Raw genomic sequence first — 26,261 nt, forward strand, 5'->3', positions numbered from 1 at the left:
CCAATAAAATTTCAATTTCATATTATTTTCATGTCACAAAATACTTTTGATATTGTTCAATCATTTAAAAATCATTCTTAGCTTTAGGACATACAAAAAATAGGTGTTGGACTGATTTGGCCCTTGGGCTATAATCTGCCAACTCCTCTTGTAAAGGATAGTTTTATTTAAGTGTTGGTTCCTGTTTATTTCTTACCAGATGCCCGGTGCATAAATTTCCTGCACGGGTAGGGTCCCCAGGCCTGGTCAGGTTCCCCGCTTCCCTGCTTCCTCCTTCCCTCACCACCCATGCGTTGCCACCATATGGTTCCCCTCACCTCCCCCTTTCCTCACTCCTCAGTGCCCCGCCACCACTGCTGGTTGCCTGCCATGTTCTGCGCCACCACCTGTTGGCCAGTGCATGGCATGGCAAGTGATCAAATTCCAGGTCTCCTGGTTGAACCCCAGAGGGGACACTTTGCATATTCGCCATATATATATATATATATATATATATATATATATATATACACACACACACACACACAGAACTTAGGAGAGTGTTTTGTATGAGGTGGGCCTTCTCTAACTGCCAGATCAGAATATTTAACTACTATTTCTTGCCATTCCTCTTCCCTAGTAAGCAGTTCTTTTTCTTTCCTGCTTAGAAAGAAACAGACCATTTGACTCTCCTCCAACACCTCAATTTCCATCCAATATGTAGTGGAACTGGGGTTTGGGGGAGAAAACTAGATAGGCATTCATATCATAAGGCTCCCAAACAGGTCATAAGTAAAATAACTAGGCCTTCAAGAGCATGACAACTGGAAAGCTCATTTATAATAGGAGAGATAAGAAAGGGGGATTTTTTTCATATTTAAATCCAATCTGGTAAGACTCTGACTTCAGGAAACCAGTACTCAGCCCACCATTCAAAACAACAACAAAACAACAATTTGTTCCAGTGTTCTATCTGCAATGTGACATTATCTCCACTAGTTGATTCAATAAACATAGGAGGTTAAAAATAAAATCATCACACTTTATCTCCTCTATAGAAAACCTAGAATTTGGAACTATAGTAAATAGGTAGTAGCAAAAGTAGAAAGAAACGTAATTTTGTTCTTTGTAAGTGTCTGTACAACATCCCTTCCCTATGTTGTTTTCATTTGCTTGCAACATCCTTTATAGTATAAATCACTATAGAGACAGACAGACAGACAGCTATAATGTGGTGCTCTGTAATCTTGGGCAAGATATTGAATCATCTTGTGCCTCCATTTCCATGTCTGTGAAACAGATATGGTGACAGTACTTACCTTACAGGGTAATTATAAAGTATAATAGACTAGAGGCCCAGTGCACAAAATTTGTACATGGGGGGGGGGGGGGGGGGAGAGATAATCCCTCAGCCCAGCCTGCACCCTCTCCACTCTGGGACCCTCTCAAGGGATGTCCAACTGCCCGTTTAGGCCTGATCCCTAAACAAGCGGTCAGACATCCCTTTCATAATCCAGGACTGCTGGCTCCCAACTACTCACCTGCCTCTGCCCAGAATGCCCCCAACCACTTCTGCCTGGCAGCCTGATCACCCCAACTGCTAGCCTGATTGACACCTAACTGCTCCCTGGCAAACCCAATTGCCCCTAACTGCCCTCCCCTGCCGGCCTGGTCATCCCTAACTGCCCTCTCTGCTGGCCTGATTGCCCACAACTGCCCTCCCCTGAACACCTGATACCCCCCAAGTGCCCTTTCCTACAGGCCTGGTCCCCCACCAACTACTCTCACTTGCAGCCTGGTCCTCCCCAACTGCCCATAACTGCTCTCCCCTTGCCAGCCATCTAGTGGCAGAAATCTTGTATCCACATGGCAGCAGCCATCTTTGACCACATGGGGGCAGCCATTTTATTAGATAGAATTAATACAGATAAAGTATTTGAAACAGTCCTTGAAGAGTACTCTAGTGCTAGCTGTTACCATTATTATAGCAATTAAATGCTGTGACAATTTTTGGTCACTACTTACATTTTTTATATTGTTTTTTAAAATGTTTCTAATGGCTAACATTCCATAAACTCTTCTGCAGACACACAAGATAGGAGAGGAAGAAATGTGTGCGTGTGTTCAGACAAAAAAAATATCATTTGGATATCTGTTTTATTTTGACTTTCAGTCAGGTGTTTTAACTCTTTTGGATAAAAGTGTATTTTTCTCACTCTTGTCAATAGTACTTATTCTAACTGCAGTCTTTTCAAAGAGCATTAATGTACCGACTCTTACAACCTTTTGGTTCACATATTCATTTAACAGTGAGAAGTAGAAAGCTTTATATAAGCAATACTCATTCTCTTGATTATTAGGAATAAAACCTTTCAAAAAGCCCCACAGACAAAGTACTTCCAGTTCAACACACGGTAACATTCCTATATAATAAAGATGATATATGCAAATGGTTATTATGCCATGAAGTGTAACAACGGACTGCGTAACGACCAGATCGCGGATCAATAGGAGGATGGAGCAGCGAGCTACAAGCAGGCGGTGAAGAACCAAAGGAGGGGGCAGGACAGCAAGCTGGGGGGGGGGGGGGGGGAGAGAGCTACAGGAGGGTAAGGCAGTGGGCGGAGAGCTACTGGAAAGCTACTGTCCCATGGATTTGTGCACAGGGCTACTAGTTGATCTATTAACTGCTGTGCAGTTTACAAACCATGTAGTACTTGGATTGGAAATCCCAAACCCATTCTCTGCAACCCCCTCCCCCCCCCACCCTCTACTTCTCCATAACTCTTTAGGAGAAAAAGCTGAGAAATTCTCGTTCCTGAGGATACAAAAAGATCAGCATAAGAAATCCCACACTGCTGCTGCTTGCACCTTTCTTCTCCTAGGAAGGTCACAGCTAAAGAAAGGTGCGAGGTGTAAATGGATCAGGCTGTCTAACCTCTCCTGAGTCTTCACTGCTACTTGGCAATCACTCTGATGTATAATGTATCCACCCTGACAGTACTGACAGCTTCAACAAACCTTCCTTACTTTCTTTTTTTCTTTAATTTTATTTTATTGTTTAAAGCACATGTGTCAAACACAAGGCCCGCGGGCCAAATCCGTCCCGCCAGGCCTTGCAATGTGGCCCGCACCACGCTGTCATCACTGCACTCCGCTGCGTTTCCATCACAATGACCGTTTATGACTGTTCAGTAAACCATTCGGCCCGAGATTTAGGCTGGATTTTAGATTTTGGCCCCTTCTCTGATTGAGTTCGACACCCCTAGTTTAAAGTATTACACATAGTAGTACATATATCTCCATTTTAAACCTTCCTTACTTTCCCCATCTCTATATTCCCCACCTACAATCCAGACACACATCTCTTCATTCTAGCAGTTTTCAACCTCGGTGAGGTAGCAAAAGCCACCTGAGAAAGCTTCTGAAAATGGCAAACCACTGCTCCTGCTGCTGCCTCCCTCTTACCTCAAAATTCTAAGTACCTGTTTACAAGAACAAGCCAGAAACTCAGGGACAGATTTATGTATTTGAAAAGGTGACTTCCTTGTGAGTACAGACCTAATCTTACTCATTTCTGTTCCTAGCACTTAACCAAGGGGGCTCTCAGCAAATGAATACACAAACCAATGAAATCACTTATTAAAGTGACCAATCTCCAGTGTCTCCAGTGTCTCTTGTCAGTTTACAGCCGGCAGCATTTTCACGATACTGAGGCAATATGTTACTGTGGGTGAAAGCACAGACTCTGAAGACAAGTTAGTGGGTTGGAATGTGAACTACGCTGCAAAGCAGGAGCTCTGTAACTTTGGACAGAAGTTACTGAACCTCTCTGTGCTCCGACTTTCTCATCTGTAAAATAGGAATAAGAGTACCTACCACAGAGGATATTGTGAAAATAAAATGTTAGTACATGTAAAGAGCTTAGAATGGAGCAAACACTATATAAGTGTGAGCTAACATTTTCCTCTGAAGCCCAATGCTTGAATTTGAGTCCTGTTTCTGATATGTAATAAGTGTTCATGATCACAGGCAAATTACTTGATCTCACTGTGCCTGTTACCCTATCTATAAAATGGGGATAATGATAGTATCTATTTCACTGGGTGTCATGAGAAATAAAAGAGAAAATATGCAACACATGTAGCACAATGTCTTGTACATAAAGTGCTCAATAAATGGTAGCTATTATCATCTCAGTCTCACATGCATTTTGGCTGCTGAAGTTGGTTTGTTGTAACCTGACTCTGGTGTGTGTGGAGGCCCAATACATAAGTTCCATCAGATAAGATCCTGACCAGCTCCAACCCTTTCCACAGACAAGGAGTTCTTAATCTAATGTCCATAGTGAGCTTTAAAATTTTTTATTCATAATCAGGTATAAAAGAATGGTGTATACTTTTCTGAGACAAAGGGCCATAGCTTTCATTAGCTCCTCAATAAATACATAACCTCAAAGAGATTTTTAAAAACAAAATAAAACCTATTGCCAATAACATGACCAGTACTATTTTCATTTTTTTCTTCTCTAAAAACAATTTCTACACCTTCCCCTGAGTCTCTAAATCAAAGTCACAGTATTTTAAAAAGTCTCATTTACAATATTGCCAGATTATTTCTCCGAAAGAACTATCATATTACTTTCTCTATTCAAAAGCCTAAGTATTGTCCAATATCCAATATCTTAGCTGGACATTCAAAACTTTATAACTTGGCCACAGTCTGCCTATCCCGCCTTGTCCCAAAAGGAGTCACTTGCCATTGTATAACTCCACGTGGTTTTCCTCCATATCTCACTCTACTCTGTCTAGAATGTCTCCAATACCACTTTCTCCAGTAAACCAAAACTCTTCTTTAACAGTTACTATCTTTAATAACAAATATATTTCCTTCCCCCTGCTAAACAGTAATTCTTTGAGGACAGGGACAATGGCCTTCTTTACTTTTATATTCTCAATTTTACTTAGTCTCATGGTTTATAAATTTATATAAATATTAGTTCTCTGGTAATCTTTTCAAAGTTAGTAAACAGAATTTTTCAAGAATTTCTAGGTATTTATAAAATTTGAAATACCAAATTTCAATCTGTTAACTAAAGCTTTTATAAAAGGCAAAAACTGCAATGTCATAATATTCCTATAATTTTCAACACACTGTAAATTATAGTTGTGCCCTAAAGGAGATGGTTATCCTAGCTAATAAAAAAGTAATATGCAAATTAATCATCACTCCACTCTAGCCACATCCACTAGCCACACGCACCAGCCAATCAGAGCAAGTGTGCAAATTAATCCCAACCAAGATGGCTGCAGCCAGAGAGAGCAGTTGAGAGTCTTGGGTTTCCCCAGCAACAGAAGCCAAGCTTTCCACCTGCCCTAGCTGGCCTAAGCCTCCACTCAAGACTACAAAGTTTCAATTATAGAAGATAAATCCCAAGAAAAATGGCGGCAGCCATGGAGCTGGAAAGAGCAGGCTAAGGTTGCCCTGGCAACGAGGAAGCAAAGCTTTCCACCTGCCCTGGCTGGCCTAAGCCTATACTCAAGGCTACAAAATTTTCAATTATAGAAGATACATAAAACCAAACAGAAATGGCGGCAGCTTGGCTCCGCTCCAGGCTACAAAGTTTCAATTGTAGAAAGTAAATAAATTCCAGATACCAGAGCTTCCACTTGGGTCACCAGTGGGCGTGGCTGGCCTGCAAACCACCACAGGCCCCTCACCCAGGCCGCCCCATGCCCCAAGGGAACCCCCACCCTGATCCGGGGCACCCTTCAGGGCAAACCAGCTGCCCCCCCCCCCCCCATGCACCAGGCCTCTATCCTATCTAATAAAAGAATAATAAGCAGATTGACCATCACTCCAACACACAAGATGGCTGTCCCCATGTGGTCAAAGATCCTGCCCCCATGTGAACACAACATGACCACCACAAGATGGCCAGCAGGGGAGGGCAGTTGGGAGGCACCAGGCCTGCAAGGGAGGGCAGTTGGAGGTGATCAACCTTGCAGGGGAGGGCAGTTAGGGGTGGCCAGGCCAGCAGAGGAGGGAAGTTGGGGGCAAACAGGCTAGAAGGGGAGCAGTTAGGCATCAATCAGGCTGACATGGGAATGGTTAGGAGACAATCAGGAAGGCAAGCAGGCGAGCAGTTGTGAGCCAGCAGTCCTGGATTGTGAGAGGGATGTCCGACTGCCCATTTAGCAGTTTAACATCCCTCAAGGGGTCACAGTTTGGAGAGGGTGCAGGCTGGGCTGAGGGACACCCCCCGATTCCATGTGCACATTTTGTGCACAAGGCCTCTAGTAACATTATAAAGATTAAGTAGACAGCCCTAGCTGGTTTGGCTCAGTGGATAGAGCATTGGCCTGCAAACTGAAGGGTCCAGGTTCAATTCCGATCAAGGGCACATTAGAGTAAGGAGTGTGCAGAAGGCTGCCAATCAATGATTATCTCTCATTATTAATGTTTCTATCTCTCTTTCCCTCTCTCTTCCTCTCTGAAATCAATAATATATATTTAAAATAAAATCAATAAAGATTAAATAGACAATAGATTTCCAAATTACATATATGATAATTGTATCCTATCACTAAGGACTTACAGAAGAGTAACAGAAATCACCCCCTCCCTTCAAATACCTATGTTCTAATAAACACAGTGTTATTATCTCTGTCAATTGCTTAGAAAATTCAAGGCCCAGTAAGTGACAAAAGTAAGTTTTCAATCGAGGTTCCTAAATCAGGGGCAGGTTCCCTACACTGGTGGTTCTCAACACTTGCTGCATTTTAGAATCCTCTGCAGGGTTAAAAAGAACAGATTCCTGACCCTCCATCCAGAACAATTAAATCAGACTTAAGAAATGCTGCTGAAGATTAAAATTTGTTTTAAAAATTCACAGTGGATACTAATTTTCAACTAGGGCTGAGAACCCTTGGCCTAGACTGGTTAATAATCTTTTATATCTTAATAATTATCATAAAAGGCAATCTTTTAAGATAACTTAAACTATACAGAATGGATGAAACTTATCCTCTAATTTACTGATTTGGGACTGACTATATGCCAACAATTAATCTTGAATTTACAAAGCTGCTATCTTTTTTCTTGGGATGAGGCATTATCAAGAAACTCATGATAAGGTAGTATTCTTGGGCTGCTTTCTCTACAATTTTACAAGATCTGAGCACTTACACTCCTCTTTACTTGGTGAAGTTACATTCAGTTCTGTCGGAAGCGGCTGCTGGCTGGGACTAAGAGTTGGCGTGGTTATAGAGGTATTGTTGTTGTCACTGGTGGTCTCTTCAGAAAACAAATCTGATTGGCTGTTACTTGTACTTGGAGCGGAATCATCGTCTGGTTGTTTCTTTTGAAAATCTGAAGAGAAAAAGAAAACCAGCTTAATGAAGGCATTCATAATCTCCTTGGGTATCAGAAAAAAATGAAAAGTTAGCAGAAGGATGAAACGTAATAGCAGCAATAATAAAGACTAATTTGGATGATTAAAAAAATTGAGGTGCCTTAGCCGATATGGGTCATGAAAACTGGTAGGAGTGACATCTCATACACCAAGTGGTGGAGTATTTGAATCCTGGTCAGGGCACTTAGTTGCAGGTTTGATCCCCAGTAGAGATGGTGCATGTGAAAGACAATCACTGTTTGTCTCTTTCTCTCTCTGCCCCCACTTTCTGTCACCCTCCGCCCCTTCCTCTCTCTAAAGTCAAATTAAAAAATGGAAGTAAAATACGGGTCAAAAACATATCAAATTGGTAGAGGATAACTACAATGAAAGCTTTCCAAGGTCCTCACATTGTTTAGAAGAATGGTAGAATGCTGATTTTAATGTAAGACTTTGAAAAGCAAAATGCATGTTAAAATTTTAGGGATGATCAGTAGAATAAAAAAGAAATACAGAAAAGTTGCTCAAACAGAAGACAGGTAAAAAGAGAAAAAAACTGCAGAAAACAAAGCAGGGTAAATAGAAAACATAATAGAATAGTAGAAATGAGTACAGACATACTAGTAGTGGTAATAAATGCAGGCAGACTAAACTTAGCAGTTAAAAGAAAGTGGGTTCAGACTGGATAAACAAAGCCTTGTTCTTTGTATGTTACAAGAGACATACTAAAAACATAAATATGAGGATATAGAAAATTGAAGTCTATAAAAATATGCCACAAAATACACAATTACTAGTAAAAAGCCAGTAATAGCTCAAGTATTGTCAGAAAACAGACTTTAAGGCAAAAGCATTGTTAGAGATATAGAGGATCATCATATAACAGTAACAAAAAAATTTTTCTTTACCAGGAAAATAAAGCAATTCTGAACCTGTATGTACCTAATAACAAAGCCTCAAAAGCAAAAATGATGGTATTTACAGAAAACAGACAAATTTACTAACATAATAGAGAAAATTTTAATATGTCTCAGATAAAATAACTAGTAAAATTCATTAAAATTAATAAGCATATACAAGTAGGGATAAAGTAGGTTTACAGTTGTTTATATGAAAAATGTATTAATAATAATAATACAAGAATCAACTGTTTTGCATACAACTGTAAACCTACTTTTGCCTGTATAGACTACCTTTCTGCCTTCACTTGCTCTGGAATGGAGCCGCCTTTCCTCCTTACCACACTGCCCAGAAGCCAGAGCAGATGGGATGGTGAGGAATGCCTGCATCCCACCCCCACTGCTCAGCGCCTATGTATGCAAATTAACATACCAGCTTTGTTAATTTGCATGCTCACTCCTGATTGGCTGGTGGATATCACGAAGGTACGGTCAATTTGCATCTTTCTCTTTTATTAGTGTAGATAATAATATTTATATAATAGATTTATATATGCAAAATACCATATTTATGAATACATAATTATAATACAAAAACATGCATGGAAATGACACACAAAATTCAAGATAGTGTTTATTGGGGGAGGAAAAATAAGAGTTTTCAAATCTACCTATACTTTTTTTTCTTTCTTAAAGCTGATGATAGGCTAAAGTTATTATGTATGTTATGTATATGTTTCATTTTAAAAATCTACCTGGGGGGGTGGATGTGAGGTGAAGGGGGTCATGGGAAACAAGAGGACATTCTGTAATATTTTCAATAATAAAGATAAATTTTTAAAAATAGAATGCTAGATTATGAAGTGCAGATTATAGTTTACTATGTCAATTTAGAGAAGGATAGAAGATCTGGCAACTCCACATTGCTTTATCATCTGAACCACAGAGAAGCTGCTACTATGCTGTATAACCCTATCAGAACTACTGTTTGAGATATTCTGAGTATCAGAATTGCTAGTTTGTTACCATGAGGCCAGGCACTAAGTGAAGTGTTCTAGTATATAATCCATTTACTTTAATCCTAGAGACAAGGCTAACAAGGGAGGTATAATTAACACCACTTTACTGATGAAGAAATTGAGGCTCAGAAAATGTAGGTCTTTTGTTTCAAGTTATCAGTTAGAAAATAGTAGGATCAGGATTTAAATGCTGCTCCATATGACACCAAAACCCATGGTCTTCGATCACAGGATGTAAGAATGGTGAACACTAGGCTGGCCAGGAAAACGCCTCCACATCAAGACTCTACCCAGTTATAGCAGCAAAGGTGAGTGCGATGGAAGAATCACTATCCTGATGTGCCAGTCACTGTTCTAGTCTCTACTGCTTCTTTTCCATGTATTTATTTCTCTTAGCCATTCTTATTCTTTAAGTGTTTTGACATTTTTAAATGGCTTATTATCTCAATGTTATTTGTATAACACCTTTGGAGGAAAAGACACTATAAATGGAGTAAAAATACTGCGATAATGATGCTTCTTTTTTATGTAATGTCATCTCATTAGTTCTGCTATGCCAATAATCATTGTGTCTCTCCTGTAACTACCTCTCTACCATTTAATTGGAAATGCTATAAGGCCCTAAAAGAACTGAAACTAAGTAATCATTGTACCATCTCGCACAAACCCCAGCTCTCTTTGAAGCTAAAGGATGTTTTTGTTTAAAGACACTGTTACCAGGTCCCACCCACATAATCTCCATCCAATCCAGGCCACACTTGCCATACTCCCCGATGTTCAGGTACTTTTCTTTTGTAAATATGCAGTTGACACAATATACTTCTATTTTCTGTTGTTGTTATTGTTACTATCCACTGATTTTTAGAGAGTAGGAGGGAGTCAGGGAGGAAGGAAAAAGAGAGAGTAAAGGAGAGTGAGAGAGAGAGATTGATGTGAGAAAGACACATCAATTGGCTGCCTCCTACACAGTCCCCAACTGGGGGTGGGGATCAAACCTGCAACCTGGGTATGTGCCCCTGACTAGGAATGGAAGTCAGGACTCTTTGGTGCATGGGCTGGTGCTCTAACCACTGAGCACAATGACCACTAATACGGCTTCTATATCATTATTATAGGCACTAAAGTTAGGTATAAAGAAAATCAAATTGGAAGTGGAATATGAACTGAGTTAAGTTCCTACAATGAGTACAATGAGCAAGGCATTCTGCCAGAGGTCTTGTATTCATTTTCTCATTTAATTCTCAAAATAAGCTGGTTAGATGTCATCCCTACATTTCAGCAGACAGTGGAGGAAGGCAAGTTTGGAGAAACCTGTTTCATCCTAGTAAGTGTTGGAGCTAGGGTTTGAGACCTAGGTTTATGCGACTATAATGTCGACACTCTTCCCACTGTGGCATACAGCACTGAAGCAACCACTGCCCAGCTTGCCAAAACACAATGGCTGAAAGTTTACAGGGGTTACTTTTCTACTTACCACACTCCCACTTTCCAAACCCCACCCAAATTTATTTCCCAGATTATAATTCATGCTGTCAATGGAAGCATTAATTTGGAGTTTGACACCATAAAATACTGCATGTTTCAAGTATCAAATTAAAGTAAAATGGAAATGTCACAAATAAAAATTCGATTCTGATATCTGCAGAGTTTGGGTCTTGCAAGGCACTGTATTAAGGCTTCTTTTAATAGAATAGGGTTTTTCTCCTCTTGCTCATCCTTTCTCCCAATTATGTCCATAACAGGTTTCAGTCTAATTCATAAGTACATTTCTCGATTTTTAAAATTACACATTTCCACCCCATTTACAAACCTTGAATATCTTATTTTTAAAAACTACAAAGCCATTAGCAGTAGCCAGCCAATTCACAAACCAGAGTTTCAGCCATCTAATTAAAATTTTAATAAAATTCTAGTAGTTGGATGTTAACCTGAGTTAATAGCCTCAGCAAAAACAAACTGGTTTAAATAAGAATTAACAAGAACCAAAGGAATTGTTACTATAATATTAGAACTAAAATGCCATGGCCTTAGATTAGGGGTGTCGAACTCAATCAGAGAAGGGGCCAAAATCTAAAATCCAGCCTAAATCGCGGGCCGAATGGTTTACTGAACAGTCATAAACTGTCATTGTGATGGAAACGCAGCGGAGTGCAGTGATGACAGCGCGGTGCGGGCCACATTGCAAGGCCTGGCGGGACGGATTTGGCCCGCGGGCCTTGTGTTTGACACATGTGCCTTAGATGCTAGTTTATGGGAGAAATTGTTTCTACTCAATCTGACTGGGTTCATTTAAAATATCCTTTTGTAACCAATCTTCCAGCTTTAAAAACAAACAAAAACAACAGACTACTGTTCTGACGAGAGTCATGCCAGGATATGTGGACCTGTAGCCCCATCCCAGCATGTCCAAATAAATGCCCCCGCACAACTGGCCCCACCACCTTAACATGGTGCAACTAGCCCTGCCACTGTGACCCAAAGCTCCCAGACAGACCTACCATTCAGACCCTTCGAACCGTATCTGGTGGCCCCAGCAGATCGGCCCTGCCAACTTGTGACTGGCCCCGTAACTGTGTCCTGACACCCCCTGATACACAAACCTGCCTCCGTGACCAGGCACACCTGACCCAGCACCACCAGAAAAAAGAACTTACTGCTGCAAGTCAGATCACCTCACCTGTGTTCCAGACTACCATGCAAGTAGAAATGAAGGGGAAAAAAGCTGAGGTAGCAATACTCTTACATGACATACTAGGCTTCAAAATGAAAGCCATAACAAGAGACAATGAGGGCCACTGCATAATACTAAAAAGATCAATATAACAAGAGGATATAACCCTGATAAACATATATGCACCCAATATAGGAGCAAACAAACATATAAAAAAAGACTTCCAGAGGACTTAAAGAGAGAGATCAACAGCAATACAATCATCACCCTACTGACATCACTGACAGATCTTCTAGACAAAAAAATCAACGAGGGAATAGCGAGCGACCCTAAACCACACACTAGATTAAATGCATTTAATTGATATTTATAGAACATTTCATCCCGAAACTGCAAGTGTACATTCTTGTCAAGTACACATGGGACATTCTCAATTCCCACACTATATATTGGGACATGAACTAAGTATCTACAAATTCAAGAGGATTGAAATCAAATCAAGCATCTTCTTGGATCACAATCATATGAAACTATAAACCAACTACAATAAAAAACACCCCAAATCATTCAAACATATGGAGGAAGGTTAAAGAACATATTATTAAACAATGAATGGGTTGCTAATGAAAACAAGGAAAACATTTAAAAAAAAAAAAAAAAAAAAACTTCATGAAAATGAACATACAACAACCCAAAAGCTATGGGACACAGCAAAAGCAGCCCTGAGAGGGAAATTCAAAGCACTACAGGCCTACCTCAAGAAAAAAGAAAAGAAAAAAAAAAATTCTAATAAATGATCTAACCCCACAACTTAAAGAATTAGAATGAGAACAACAAGAAAAGCTCAGAGAAAATGGAAGGAAAAAAAAAAAAAAGATCAGAGCAGAAATAAATGACTGAGAGACGACAAAAACAATACAAAAGATCAATGAAACCAAGAGCTGGTTCTTTGAAAAGATAAACAATATTGGTAAACCTTTAGCCAGACTCATCAAGAAACAAAAAGAGGAGACCCAAATAAATAAAAGCAGAAATGAAAGAGATGAACTGACACCACAGAAATAGAAAGGATTGTTAGAAAATACTGTATTTCTACAGCTACAAGCTGTACGACCTGGACAAAATCGACAAATTTCTAAAGAAATATAATTTTCCAAAACTGAATCAGGAAGCATTAAAAAAAAAACAACAAAAAAAAAACCTGAAACAGCTGATAACAGCTGATGAAACTGAACCAGTAATAATAATAAAAAAAACTTCTAGCAAACAAAAAAGAAAACAAAAACCTTTACCCTTCCAGATTCTCCCCTATGTTCTCACTATGATTCCACCTCTTTAAAAATCTGACTGTCACCCTGGCCGGTGTGCTCATTTAGTTGGGTGTCATCCTGTGCACCAAGAGGTTGCTGGTTCCATTCTAGTCAGGGCACATGCCTGGGTTGTGGGCTCAATCTCCAATAGGAAGCACGCAGGAGGTACCCACTCGCCTGCTCGACATTTCTCTCTAACATCAACGTGTTTCTCTATCTCTCTCCCTCCCTCCCGCCCTACCCCCCCCCCTTCGCTTTCTCTTTCTAAAAAGAAATAAATAAATTTTTTAAATCTAGCTGTCTGATCAATAATTTCAGACAAGTTGAAAATATACATATTTCACATACCGCATAAACATTCATATACACATATACATATCCTATTAGTGATAAATGACTCCTGTTCTACTATATGTTCCCTTCTATGCCTATAAATCTCTCAGGGGTGATCAGGCAAGCAAGGGAGCAGTTAGGGGCATCAGGCAGGCAGGCAGGCAGGCAGGCAGAGGGTGGTTATGGGTGATCAGGCAGAAAGGCAGAGTGATTAGGAGCAATCAAGCAGGCAGGTAGGTAGGTGAGCAGTTAGGAGTCAGCAGTCCCGGATTGTGATGGGATATCTGACTGCCATGGATCGGGCCTAAATCGGCAGTAGGACATCCCCCAAGGGGTCCCAGATTGGAGAGGGTGCAGGCCAGGCTGAGGGACCCCACCCCTGTGCACAAATTTTGTGCACCCGGCTTCTAGTGTTCAATAAGGCAATCCTGTGGTCACAAACTCAAAAGTTTTCAGGGACCAGGTAGATATAAATGTACAAGGTCAGCTGGCCTAAAACAGAGAGTTGTGGTTACTGTGGTTAATTGGCAAGTATGAGCTTCACCTGGAGGTATATGATTTCAAACTTAACTAAAACTTCCAAATTCAACAGATTTGTGCCTGGCAAGCCAATAGCTTAAGATTCCTGATTTAAATATAGAAAAAGTATTTACAACATAAAAATTTTGTACACTGCATTTTTAATTTCACATACTGGTAAAGAAATGATTAATCAGGTTAATGTCAAATAGATATAAAGAGCAAATCAGAAAGTATAGTGGTTCAGTTCAATAAGAACTGAACATAAAAAACCTTATCTACATCTAGCATCAATGTAGGGTTCTTAAATTGGTCAGCTTAGGTAATTTATGCTGCAATAACAAATGACCCTAAAATTTAGAGACTTTACAACTATCATTTGTTATTTTTGCTCACATCTTCATTTTAGTAATCCAGTTTTAAAGATGAAAGAGATATGAAATTACACCATAATCTTTCTTGTAGAAGTTTCTGTTCATAGTAGCATAAAAACTTTTCATTCACATTTTATTTGCTAAAAGATGTCACACAGCTGAACCTGATGACGAGGACAGAGAAATACAAATATAATATCTGATATGGAAGGGGAAGCAAATATATGGGAACAATAATATTAAATAGGGTTCATAACTTGTGTGCAAAGAAAATTTTGCATACAGGAAACCTCATTCTATTGCACTTCACTTTATTGTGTTTTGCAGAGACTGCATTTTTCACAAGTTGAAGGTATCAGCACTGCATCTAGCAAGCCTATCGGTGCCATTTTTTTCCAACAGCATTTGTTCACTTTGTGTCTGTCACATTTTGGTTAATTCTTACACTATTTCAAACCTTTTTTGCTAAGATGACTGGTGATCTTTGATGTTACTATTGTTAGTTGTTTTGGGGTGTCCTTAGAAGATAGTGAATTTAATTGATCAATTTCATTGGCCTGCACCAGTGACCAAACCAAACCATTCCTTCATCTCTCCCTCTCTACTTAGGCCCCCTACTCTCTAAGGCCGCAGTTGGTCCCAGATTGGAGAGGGTGCAGGCTGGGATGAGGGGACACCTCATGCACAAATTTTGTGCACTGGGCCTCTAGTATAGTAAAACACAACTTTTCTATGCATTGGCGGGGAGGGGAGGAGGGACGCATGTGACTCACATCATTGAAGTATTTGCTTTAATGAAGTGCTCTGGACAAAACCCACAATATCTCTGAGGTATACCTGTATAATTCTGGGTTAACATTATGAAACTATATGCAATATTGTGTATGCATTCAGGCCCATTTTCTCCCTCAGAAAACAGAACTTAGATAAGTAATCAGACAGGGTTTAAAGTAGCCATATGGCCATTACTAGTGATTATATAATACAGCTGACCCTTGAATAACAGGTTCCTACTACACGGAGCCTCTTGTACTTCAATTTTTTTCAATAAGTGCTATCAACTTATGTTTTCTTCCTTATGACTTTCTTAACATATTTTTCTCTAGATTTATTGTAAGAATACAGTATATAATACATTCAAGATACAAAATATATCTGAATTGACTTTGTTATCAGTAAGGCTTCCAAGACAACAGTATTTGGGAAGTCAAAAGCTAAAGGTAGATTTTCAACTGCTTAGGACAGCTATTTTCAACCGATGTGCTATAGCAGACACACTGGTGTGCCGCAAGAATTGTTAAAGCATGCAATACCTGACTATTTAGTCAGGGGCACTGTCCTCTCTTCCCTTAAGATTGTCAAATAAGCCAAAATCGGTTTGGCTCAGTGGATAGAGCGTCAGTCTTTGGGCTAAAAGGTCCCAGGTTTGATTCCGATCAAGGTTATGTACATTCGTTGTGGGCACATCACCGGTAGGGGCTGTGCAGGAGGCAGCTGGTCAATGTTTCTCTTTCATCAATGTTTCTAGCTCTTTATCCCTCTCCCTTTCTCTCTGTAGAAAATCAATAAAATATATATATTTTTAAAAAGATTGTCAAATAAAAAAATAACAACAGCCAACAAAATAGCTATCTGGGGTGAATGAATCAAAAGTATACCTATTTTTTGTCACATCAGCAAAACGTATATTTCTTGGCGTAAGGCAGAATTTTAGTAATTAGCTTCTGTGTGTCATGAGTTGAAAATCGTAGGCAAAGGGAATTGGTGCCTCAACCCCCATAGTGTTCAACGGTTAACTGTACTACAATATATCAGAACAATAGTCCTAACTGATTTTCTCAGCTGCTGATTAGTAGACTGTGTGGGCTGGGGAAATAATCTAAACTTTTTACCAAGCTACATTAAATCCTATTACTACCGTGTTTCCCTGAAAATAAGACATCCTCCGAAAATAGGCCTAGCACATGGAAAGATAAGACATCCCCTGAAAATAAGACCTAGCGCAACTTTGGGAGAAAAAAATTAACATATGACACTGTCTAATTTCGGGGAAACAGGGTACCTGATGAAAATCTGAGTATACGAACTACAATAAAACTATATTAGGCTGAAACTGGTTTATTGAAAAATAAAGTCTTATCTGGAAAAAAAAAACTACTATGATTTTATGCAATTGCCCTGTTCTTTATTAAACTACAAAGAGCCTGACCTTAATTCAAAATGTTGTGTTTTAAATTAAAAAGGCCATGCTATGTTTGTTTTATTTATTTTAATGATTACAACTCAGGCTCACTCCCAATTCGCAAATAGACAAAGGCCACTATGTCAATATATTGAAGTATTAATAGTTCTGTCAAATTGAAAGAAAAAAGATTATAAAGTTCTTAGAAACCAACTACCTTAAACAATTCAGTATGATTTTGTCTAAAATTAATTTAAGATAGGTAAAACATGTAAACCTAACACCCATTTAAAATTATGCCAGGTGTACCAGTTAATAATGCAAAATTTGTAATCAAAGAAAACACAATAATTTCAACAGAAACATTAAAAGTGCTTTATTCAAAGTAATGCAAATTGCTAGCTACACATTTCCCCATCTTGCAGGTAATTTGTGAATACTGTCCCAATGGAACTTTTCCTGTTTTGAGGCAACCCATTCAGAGACACAATTTTCCTCTTCTTCGTACGTTTTGAAGTGCTGCTCAGAAAGTGCATGTGCCATGGATCGGAACAAGTGGTAATCTGAAGGAGCAAGGTCTGGTGATACAGAAGGTGGGTTAATACTTCCCAGGCGAGATCTTTTAACATTTTTGACTGGTTTTGAAGTGTGTGAAGGTACGTCATCATGAAGCAAAATTACTTTGCCGCATCTTCTAGAACATTCTGGTCATTTCATGATGAGAGCTTGGTTCAAATTATTTTTTGTTGTCGGTAGCAATCAGTTAATATGGTTTCACCTGATTTGGGAAGCTCATAATACCCCACACCTTCCTGATCCCACCAAACACAGAGCTTTGTCTTCTTACCGAAGCGATTTGGCCATGCAGTTGATGTTGATGGTTGACCTAGATCAACCCGTGATTTTGTGCATTTGAGATTCTCAAAATAAATCCACTTTTCATCGCCTGTCACAATTCAAGGCAAAAAAGACTTTCTTTTGTGCCGTTGAAGCAACATTTTACTGATGATTTTCGGTTTTCCATTTGTCTTTCGTTCAGTTGATGTGGCACCCATTTTCCTTCCTTTAAAATCTTTCCCATTGCTTGTAAACGATGGGAAATTGTTTGCTGAGTAACATTTAAATTTTTTATAGGTTGTTTTTGAGTTTGACAGGCATCGTCATCCAATAATGCTTGTAATTGTTGGTCTTCAAACTTTTTCGGTTGACCTGGACATTTTTTGTCTTTCACATCGAAATCATCACTTTTAAAGCGTCTAAACCAGCATTCATAAGTATCTTGAGATGGAACATGTTCACCATAAGCTTCCTGAAGTATATGATAACTTTTTCTTCAAAATAATGAATTAAATCTCCCCGTAAATGCTCTTTTCTGGCACGAAATTAGACATTTTTAAGCATAAAAATATCTATGATGTTAACAACTTCAGCAAATTTGACATATGAAGTTTTGAAGCTTGCTGTCAAGACAACAAAATAGCATACATATCAAATCACGTTATATATTAACAGATGTGTAACTCCATCTATTGTGAAAAATCTGCATTATTAACCAGCACACCTGATATTTTTCACTTGGGAATACACTTTTTATTTCACTTGCAATGTGGGTAATTGTGTTTTGAATAAGATGAGAATGTGGAGGAAGTTACCCATTTTAAAATATTATTTTATATTATGTGATATATGCAAATTCCTCCTTAATCTGTATTAGTACCAAACAAATTAAGTGATGCTGTTCTAGACACAACCCTAATTGTCTCTTACTCTTATTCTAGGTAGCCAAACAATAAGACTTGCAAATCAAGCCTTTATAACCTCTAATTTAGGCGATAAACTTTAGATTTTTGCATTAGTCTGAGATTGTGCTTAACATTAACTCTAATAAATGAGAAAAAGGAAAATAAGATATACTTCAATTATCAACCCTCGTACTCACCTTTCATAGATAATGCTCTTGGCTTCTAATGAGGGATAGTATAAAAACAACCGTGTGAAACATATTTTGAAAGACTGTTATTGAGAGCATTGTTCACTACTCTCTCTTCGCTTTAGAGCTCATAGGATACTGAACTTTAAATATCTGCATTTCCATTTTTGCTATGACTCCTACAAAGCACAGATTTCAATCTGTACTCTCTCTTTAAAAATTATACAAAGGTCAGGCCGGTGTGGCTCAGTGGTTGAGTGTTGACCTATGAACGAGAAGGTCAAAGTTAGATGCTCAATCAGGGCACATGCCCAGGTTGTGGGCTCGATCCCCATAGGGGGCATGCAGGAGACGGCCAAACAATGATTTTCATCATTGATATTTCTCTCTTTCCCTCTCTCCTTCCTCTCTGAAATTAATTAATATATATATATATATATATATATATATATATATATATATTTTTTTTTTTTTTTTAAAGAATTATACAAAGAAGGTGAAGGGATTAGCTATAGAACATATTCATAAAGCCCATGGACACAGACCATGTGTGGTGAAGGCCAAGGGAGGGGGAGGCAAGTCCTGGCAGGAGGTTAGCTAAGGGGGTGGGGGAGATGTGGGACATCTGCAATAGTATCAATGATAAAAAATTTAAAATAAATTGTTGTAAAAATAAAGAATTAATTAAAATTGAGGTAAAAATACTTATAATTCCATTTTTATGTGAGGATTTCATAAACATTTGTAAATAATATATTTATGCCTATAACTATGTTTAAGTGAGTTACTAATCAACCAAAAAGAAGAAAAATTGCTAGAAAATATATTAGGAATAAAATTCTACATGAGATGCATTAGAATTTCTGTATGAGGAGATCAGAGTTAATGAATATAGTTTTGTTTTGTTTTGTTTTACCTTTCAAGGATGCATGCTAAAGAAATATCAACTAAATAGAATCAAACAGGCATTGAGGCAAGACACATGAAGATCTGAAAATGTTAGAAGCTGCAAAGTAATGGTCAAACAAAAATGAACAGACAATGCTTATGAAGCAAGGACCAACAATGTCAGAGCAGGACAATTTCCCTTGCAGTTCACACTTTATTTCAGCACAAATCATACAAACCTAAAAGAGCTGTTCTGAAAAGAAAGAGTAATTACTTTTGTAACTTCAAGTGTACTTTATCAAGAGCAAAAACATCTCCCCAACACAACCAATCGCAAAGCTCCCATTTCGTGAAAGTGGTTTGCCATTTCACTTGGTTCTACATGTGAGTAACACTGTAGTGCAAACTCAAGGGAAAAGGCTAGCATGCCAAGGAATGCTGAAGCACAATGCCAACTTCTGTTTTAATAGCGTGTTTATCAATTTGATTGCTGTTAAATTCCATTCATCTTTATCCTAAAAAAATAAAACTGAGAGTGCCCAGGAAAATTACATTCTCTTCAGCCAAGTTCTTGCCTGAAATTAGTGAAACTCCAGAATGTGGGTACATTAGAAAATCTGCCACCCTACCACTTTTAGGAATTATTTGTAAGGTTTTCAAATAAAGTAAACTATCACTTAAATGCTGGACATATATGCTCAGCCATAAATCATCTTGGTTGCTTAGAAACCATGAAGCATGGCCTGAATAAACAAAATTAGAGCAGCAGAAGGAAGAAACCCTTTGTAAGAAGAGGTTCAGAGAAAAATGCCATGGCTGTAATTATATATTTTGAAAATGAGACTTCAAAGTAAACAAACATAATGGAAGGTTTAGGATGTCACATGTGAAGATATCTTCTCAAGCAAAAGCACTTGAATTCTTTCTGCTCTTGAGTTACATACTTCATCTCAGTTGTAGTTCACCAAAGAAAAGGACAACTCTAATGCATGTACAAAATTTCCATAACCCCATGCATCAAAGTGTCAAAAAAAACCACCAAGAAAGAAAAGCTGACCTATATTTATGAACTCCAAAGGTCAATGTGAAATCAACTTTACATTATGCTCAGGAGGTGTAAAAATTTAATTTCCACTCAATTCTGACTATTTAATAGTATGAATCAGAAAAAAGGCAACCCATCAACAACCCTGTACACTTAACAGGAAATTTCAAACCTGATTATGTTTAAAAATAACAAGAGAAGACCTACAAAGAATGCAGTGCCTCTAATCACATCCTATATAATAAAAGGCTAGTGTGCAAATTATCCCTATGGGTGGGAGTTTGATTGACGGGAAGTTAGACGTGCGCTGACCACCAGGATGTGGTGCGAAACATAGCGAGCATCAGCGATGTGACACTGGCAGCAGGTGGCAGTGGAGGCGCTGCCGGCCCTAATGGGCCCTGACAAGAGTGAGACTGTGGCGGGATGGTGGAGCAGGAGAGTGGGTGGTGCCAGGCCAAGGCAAGTGCGAAGGGAGGCCGCAGCCAGTGGCAGTGGCAGGCAGCCAGGGAAAGGGAGCCCCCAGCCGGGAGCCACCAGCCACTAGGGACCCCACCCATGCATGCATTTCATGCGCTGGGCCTCCACCATAGAAAATGTTTTCTTAGATTGACTCTATGGGAGATCCATCACAATATACATTTAGTTATATCTCAGCAAAAAGTGATCTTTAATAATTAAATTAATTTAAATTTTAATTGTTAATCTGGATTTAATTAATCAACTCCCTCTGAAATAAAACATAATGAAAGAGAATAAACTGCAAAAGCTTTAAGAATTTTTTTTTTAAGCAAGAATAGATATTCTATTCTATTTCTTTTTAAAAAGGAGGGGAGTAAAATTATATTTTAGAAAATATTTTTATTGATTTCAGAGAGGAAGGGAGAGGGAAGGAGGGAGGGAAAGGAGAAAAGAAGGGAGGGAGGGAAGAAAGGAGAGGGGGGGAGAGAGAGAGAGAGAGAGAGAGAGAGAGAGAGAGAGAGAGGAGAGGGAGAGGAGAGGGAGAGGGAGAGGAGAGGAGAGGAGAGAGAGAGAGAGAGGGAGAGGGAGAGGGAGAGGAGAGGGAGAGGGAGGGAGGGAGGGAGGGAGAGAGAGAGAGAGAGAGAGAAACATCAATGATGAGAGAGAATCATTGATTGGCTGCTTCCTGTACGCCCCACTACTGGGGGTCAAGCCCACAACCTGGGCATGTGCCCTTGACTGAAATCAAACCTGGGACCTTCCAGTGCACAGCCGACGCTCTACCATTGAACCAAACTGGCTAGGGCCATTTTCACTTTTGAAAAATTCCAGTTTATCAAATTTTTTCTTTTGTGCATTGTGCTTTTGGTCAAAATACTTTTTGTCCAATCCCAGGTCACAGTGATTTTTTCTGTTTCTTCTTAAAGGTATACAAATTTATGGTTTTCATTTACATCTATAATCTACTCAATTAATTTTTGTATAATTTATGAAGCTTAGATCGAGGTTTGTTTTTTTGTTTTGCATATGGATGTGTAATTGTTCCAAAACTATCTGTTGAAATTACTGCCTTATTGGATATCAAATTCTCCTTAGGATTGTACCTTCTTTAGGAATGAAGGAGTTACAGAGATTCTCTCTTGGGTTCCTCCTTTCTGTCTAAGAATCACCCTTGTTCCTGTCCTTTGTTTCTTTTTAGGTCTTTCTGAAAATTGGGTTTGTTTTGAATGCTATAAAATGGAGCACTCATTATTTGTAAGTTGATTGAATACAAAGTATTTCATTATAAGGTGGCCATCTATCACAAGGAGACATGTGGGCTATAAAAAACATTAACTGTACATCCTGAGCTAGAATGCAACTTTACCAGAATGATGCAGCTTCTGTAATGTGTGGGATAAAATGAGAATCAGGAAGTATTCCTACAATTCTTGCTTTTCTTCCCCAGTTCCTAAGTGATCATTACCTTCTTCCCAGTCTTTCCAGTCTTAAGACCTTACCCAAGCAGTAAATTCCCATCACCCATTATTTGGACTACTGTATTGTCACCAATCCCCAACTCCCTTGCAACCTTGTGGTCTGCTCCACGGGCCCTGCAAATAAACAAACCGCCAACCCTGGATCAGTCCCAAAATCTGCTCCTAATCTAAACCACCAAATTCTGTTGGAAAGATTTATACAACGGGGTACATTAGGGCCACTTCAAGCCAATTAGCTCCCCTTCAACTTTCCCTATGTGCTTGATCTTACCATTAGCATATAAATACACTAAAATCTATTCCCATTATACATGCTGAAAAACAAAAAAACAAAAAACTGTTTTGTCTCTCCTTTCTCTTTCAAGGTTCTCAAGATTACCTTAGGTTGATTTTTCCCCCCTAATGCACCCCTGAAAGCACAGCTCATGCCCTGCTGGTGTGGCTCAGTGGTTGGGTATCCGCTTATGTACCAGGATCCCAGTCAGGCACATGCCCAGGTCACAGGCTTGATCCCCAGTAGGGGCTATTGCAGTAGGCAGCAAATAGATGATTCTCTCTTATCACTGATGCTTCTATCTCTCTTTCTCTCCCTCTCCCTTCCTCTCTAAAATAAAAATATATTTTTAAAAAAGCAAGACCCATGAAAATAAGGTGGATAAATTGGATATTGTTAAAATTAAGAAACAAGAAGACAAGCACAGACTGGGAAAATTATTTCCAAACAACCTATCTGATAAAGTTATCCAAAATACATAAAGAACTCTTCAAGAAATTAACAGTAAGAACAAAAAGCAATCCAACTGCTTTTTAACAGACATCTCTGTTAAAGAAGATGTACAGATGGCAAAAAAGCATCAGAGATGATGTTTCCTATCATATGCACCAGGGAAATGCAAATTAAAACAAGCACTATGCAAATTAAACTTGTACTATAATTAAAAATCTTTAATGTATAAACTTAATAGAAACTTTATTCAAAACTGTCAAAAACGTGAAAGCAACGAAAACGTCCTTCAGTAGATAAGTGGATAAAATGCAGTATATCCAAACAATGGAATATCGAATTATAAAAAGAAAAGCTTTTCAAGGCATGAAAAGACACAGAGAAACCTTAAATACGTATTAGTAAGTGAAAATAGTCAATCTGAAAAGGCTACATACTGCATGACTCCAACTATGTAACATTATGAAAAAGGTAAAACTATGGACACAGTAAAAAGATCCATGGTTGCCAGGGACAGGAGGATGAATAGATGGAGAACAGGGCCATGAAACTACTTTGTATGATACTATTAACAGTAGCTATGTATCATATACATTTTTCTAAACCTACATAATATATAATATCAAAAGTGAACCCTAAAGATTTGGAGTGATAATGACATATATGTAGGCCCATCAATTATAACAAATGTACAATTCTGGTGAGGGATGTTGATAATGGAACAGGCAGTGCATGTGCTGTGTGTTTGTGTGTGTGTGTGTGTGTGTGTGTGTGTGTGGCGGTGGGGGAGAGTGTGATAGGGGAAATCTCTGTACATCCCTCTCAATTGTGCTGCAGTACCCAAAACTACTCTAAAAATAAAGTCTATTAAAAAGATTCTTAAATATATATTCTTATTTGATTTAGCTTAAGAGCTGCACAAAGTGATAACATCCAAGGAAGTATTATAAAGTCTATGTGAGGAGGATTAACAACTCAAACCACCACCACCTGTAAGCTGAGCAATTAATTGATTCCTGAGGGTCAGATACTGTGGCCAGTTGCTTTACCTTGTTTTGTGGAAGAAGGGGCTTTTGAGGAAGTAGAGATAAGGAAACAGATTTAAGTAACTAATAAGGGACAGAAGTAAACAGATCATACTCCCCAGGAAGCAAATATGGATTGAAAGAAATAATAATATTGAGAATTGATTTCCTTAAAGCATTCAAACATTAGCCAGAAGTGAAATTCCAAATGTGAAAAACTGGTGTGGTAACACTGATAGAGGTAACCTTCTATCAGTCAGTACCATCCTTAACTTGCAAGCTTTGATTTTGTCAGGTTAGCAATAAATATGAAGTCCTACTATTGTAGTTATTTTCTCTGAGGAGTCAAAGATTAGTAATTGTAATCTGCCTTATTAATTTAGTCTTAACACTATGATATAGTTTGAAAATTAAACTCAAGTTCAACAGAGCTCATTACTACATAATTCTTTTATAAAATTTATCTTTATTGTTGAAAGTATTTACAGTTGTCCTCCTTTTTTCACCACTGACTCCCTTCATCCCACCATGAATTCTTTTTAGAAAGTAAAACAGTTATATCATCAAAGTGAATGTTTTAACTATAACATAAATACTAAAATAAATGACAATGCTTGTAGGTTATTCAATTCTTTTTTTTTTGTTTGTTAATCTAGCACAACTTTTTTAAAAGACTACTACAGTGGTTCTGAGAACATTCTTTAGAACTTATAATTTTTCATATACTTGAAATCCATGTTCGGGGAGAAGACCCATTATCATCAGCTTCTGACACAGAATCTTTTTTTACTTTTTCTTCTGGTTTTACTAGTATCAATTTTGAAATCACATTGGAAAAATTATCTTGTTTATTTGTAATTACTTAGGTCAAAAATCTTTAAAAAGACAGCATCTTTCCTTACAAGACAATTCCACAGACACCAGATGTGCTCCCTCTGTTGGCTTTGCAGTTTTCCCTTTTATTTCTTTCTTTTTTTTCCTCTTTTTTTTGGCACAGTTTCAAGGGCCTCTCTCCTGACTGCAATCTTCACCCCGCTCTCCAGCTTCCAGGTCTGACCTCCAAAGGTCCTGAAACCAACCCTTTCCAAGGTCTGTGTTCACATGGTCACATGGACACTGTTCAAAACCCAAAGAGCCCAGGCGGCGTCACTCAGTGGTTGAGCATCCACCTGTGAACCAGGAGGTCATGGTTCGATTCCCGGTCAGGGCACATGCCCAGGTTGTGGGCTCGATCCCCAGTGTGAAGCATACAGGAGGCAGCTGATCAATGGTTCTCTCTCATCAATGATGTTTCTAACCTCTCTCTCTCTGAAATCAATAAAAATATAATTTAAAACACACACACACACACACACACACACACACACACACACGGAGAAATTCGGAGAAGGCAGTGGTTTCAGGCAAAGACATAGCCAATGCTCCATATGGGGCAATTACTACCAAATGGATCTTTTATCACATTATAGTTCAAACATGGCAATCAGACCACTGCGCTCAGGAGGGTTCTGGGAAGAGGTGAGAGTAGCGAGAAAGATCCCCAAACACATCCCCACCCCTCACACTTTTGCTTAAAGGGGCTCCAAGAGCTCAACAATGGCAGTCAAACCTGGTCACAGCTTTTTGTTGTTGTTAATCCTCACACAAGGTATTTTTTCCAGTTGATTTTTAGAGAGCATGAAAAGGAAGGAAGGGGGAGAGGGAGGGAGAAAGAGGCAGAGATATCCAGTTTTTTCCCCTTTTAAATGTTGCTTATACTTGGAGGTGAAATACAAAATACTGTTCCTTTTTCTTCTACTAAAGAAGGGCCAACACATTAAAATGTATTGGGTGGCCTTTCATCAAAGCAGATTTAGCAGATTTAATTGGTCTATAACACCAATCTCAATGGACTTCCCCTTTCTTTTGATGGATTTTTTTTCTTGTATTTTAAACATCTCCATCTTCACATATGGACTGGGGTGGAAGTAGAGAAAATAAAAGCTTCATACAAAGAGAAAAGGGAGGGACTTAATGTTCACTAAATAAAA

The 26,261-nt window shown here is 38.7% G+C and overlaps 1 protein-coding gene across 3 annotated transcripts in view; it reads right to left on the reverse strand.

Moving 5' to 3' along the window:
* The window catches only part of ZFAND3 (zinc finger AN1-type containing 3), a 246,361-nt gene that overhangs the window by 74,587 nt on the left and 145,513 nt on the right, over nt 1-26,261 (reverse strand). For all 3 annotated transcript variants that reach the window (XM_036414405.2, XM_036414404.2, XM_036414406.2), the window contains one exon: nt 7,168-7,350. In XM_036414405.2, the coding sequence (XP_036270298.1) occupies nt 7,168-7,350 (183 nt within the window). The remainder of the gene's footprint in view (nt 1-7,167; nt 7,351-26,261) is intronic.

This window comes from Pipistrellus kuhlii, unplaced genomic scaffold, assembly GCF_014108245.1.
Source record: "Pipistrellus kuhlii isolate mPipKuh1 unplaced genomic scaffold, mPipKuh1.p scaffold_m20_p_5, whole genome shotgun sequence".
In the NCBI taxonomy this organism is placed as follows: domain Eukaryota; kingdom Metazoa; phylum Chordata; class Mammalia; order Chiroptera; family Vespertilionidae; genus Pipistrellus; species Pipistrellus kuhlii.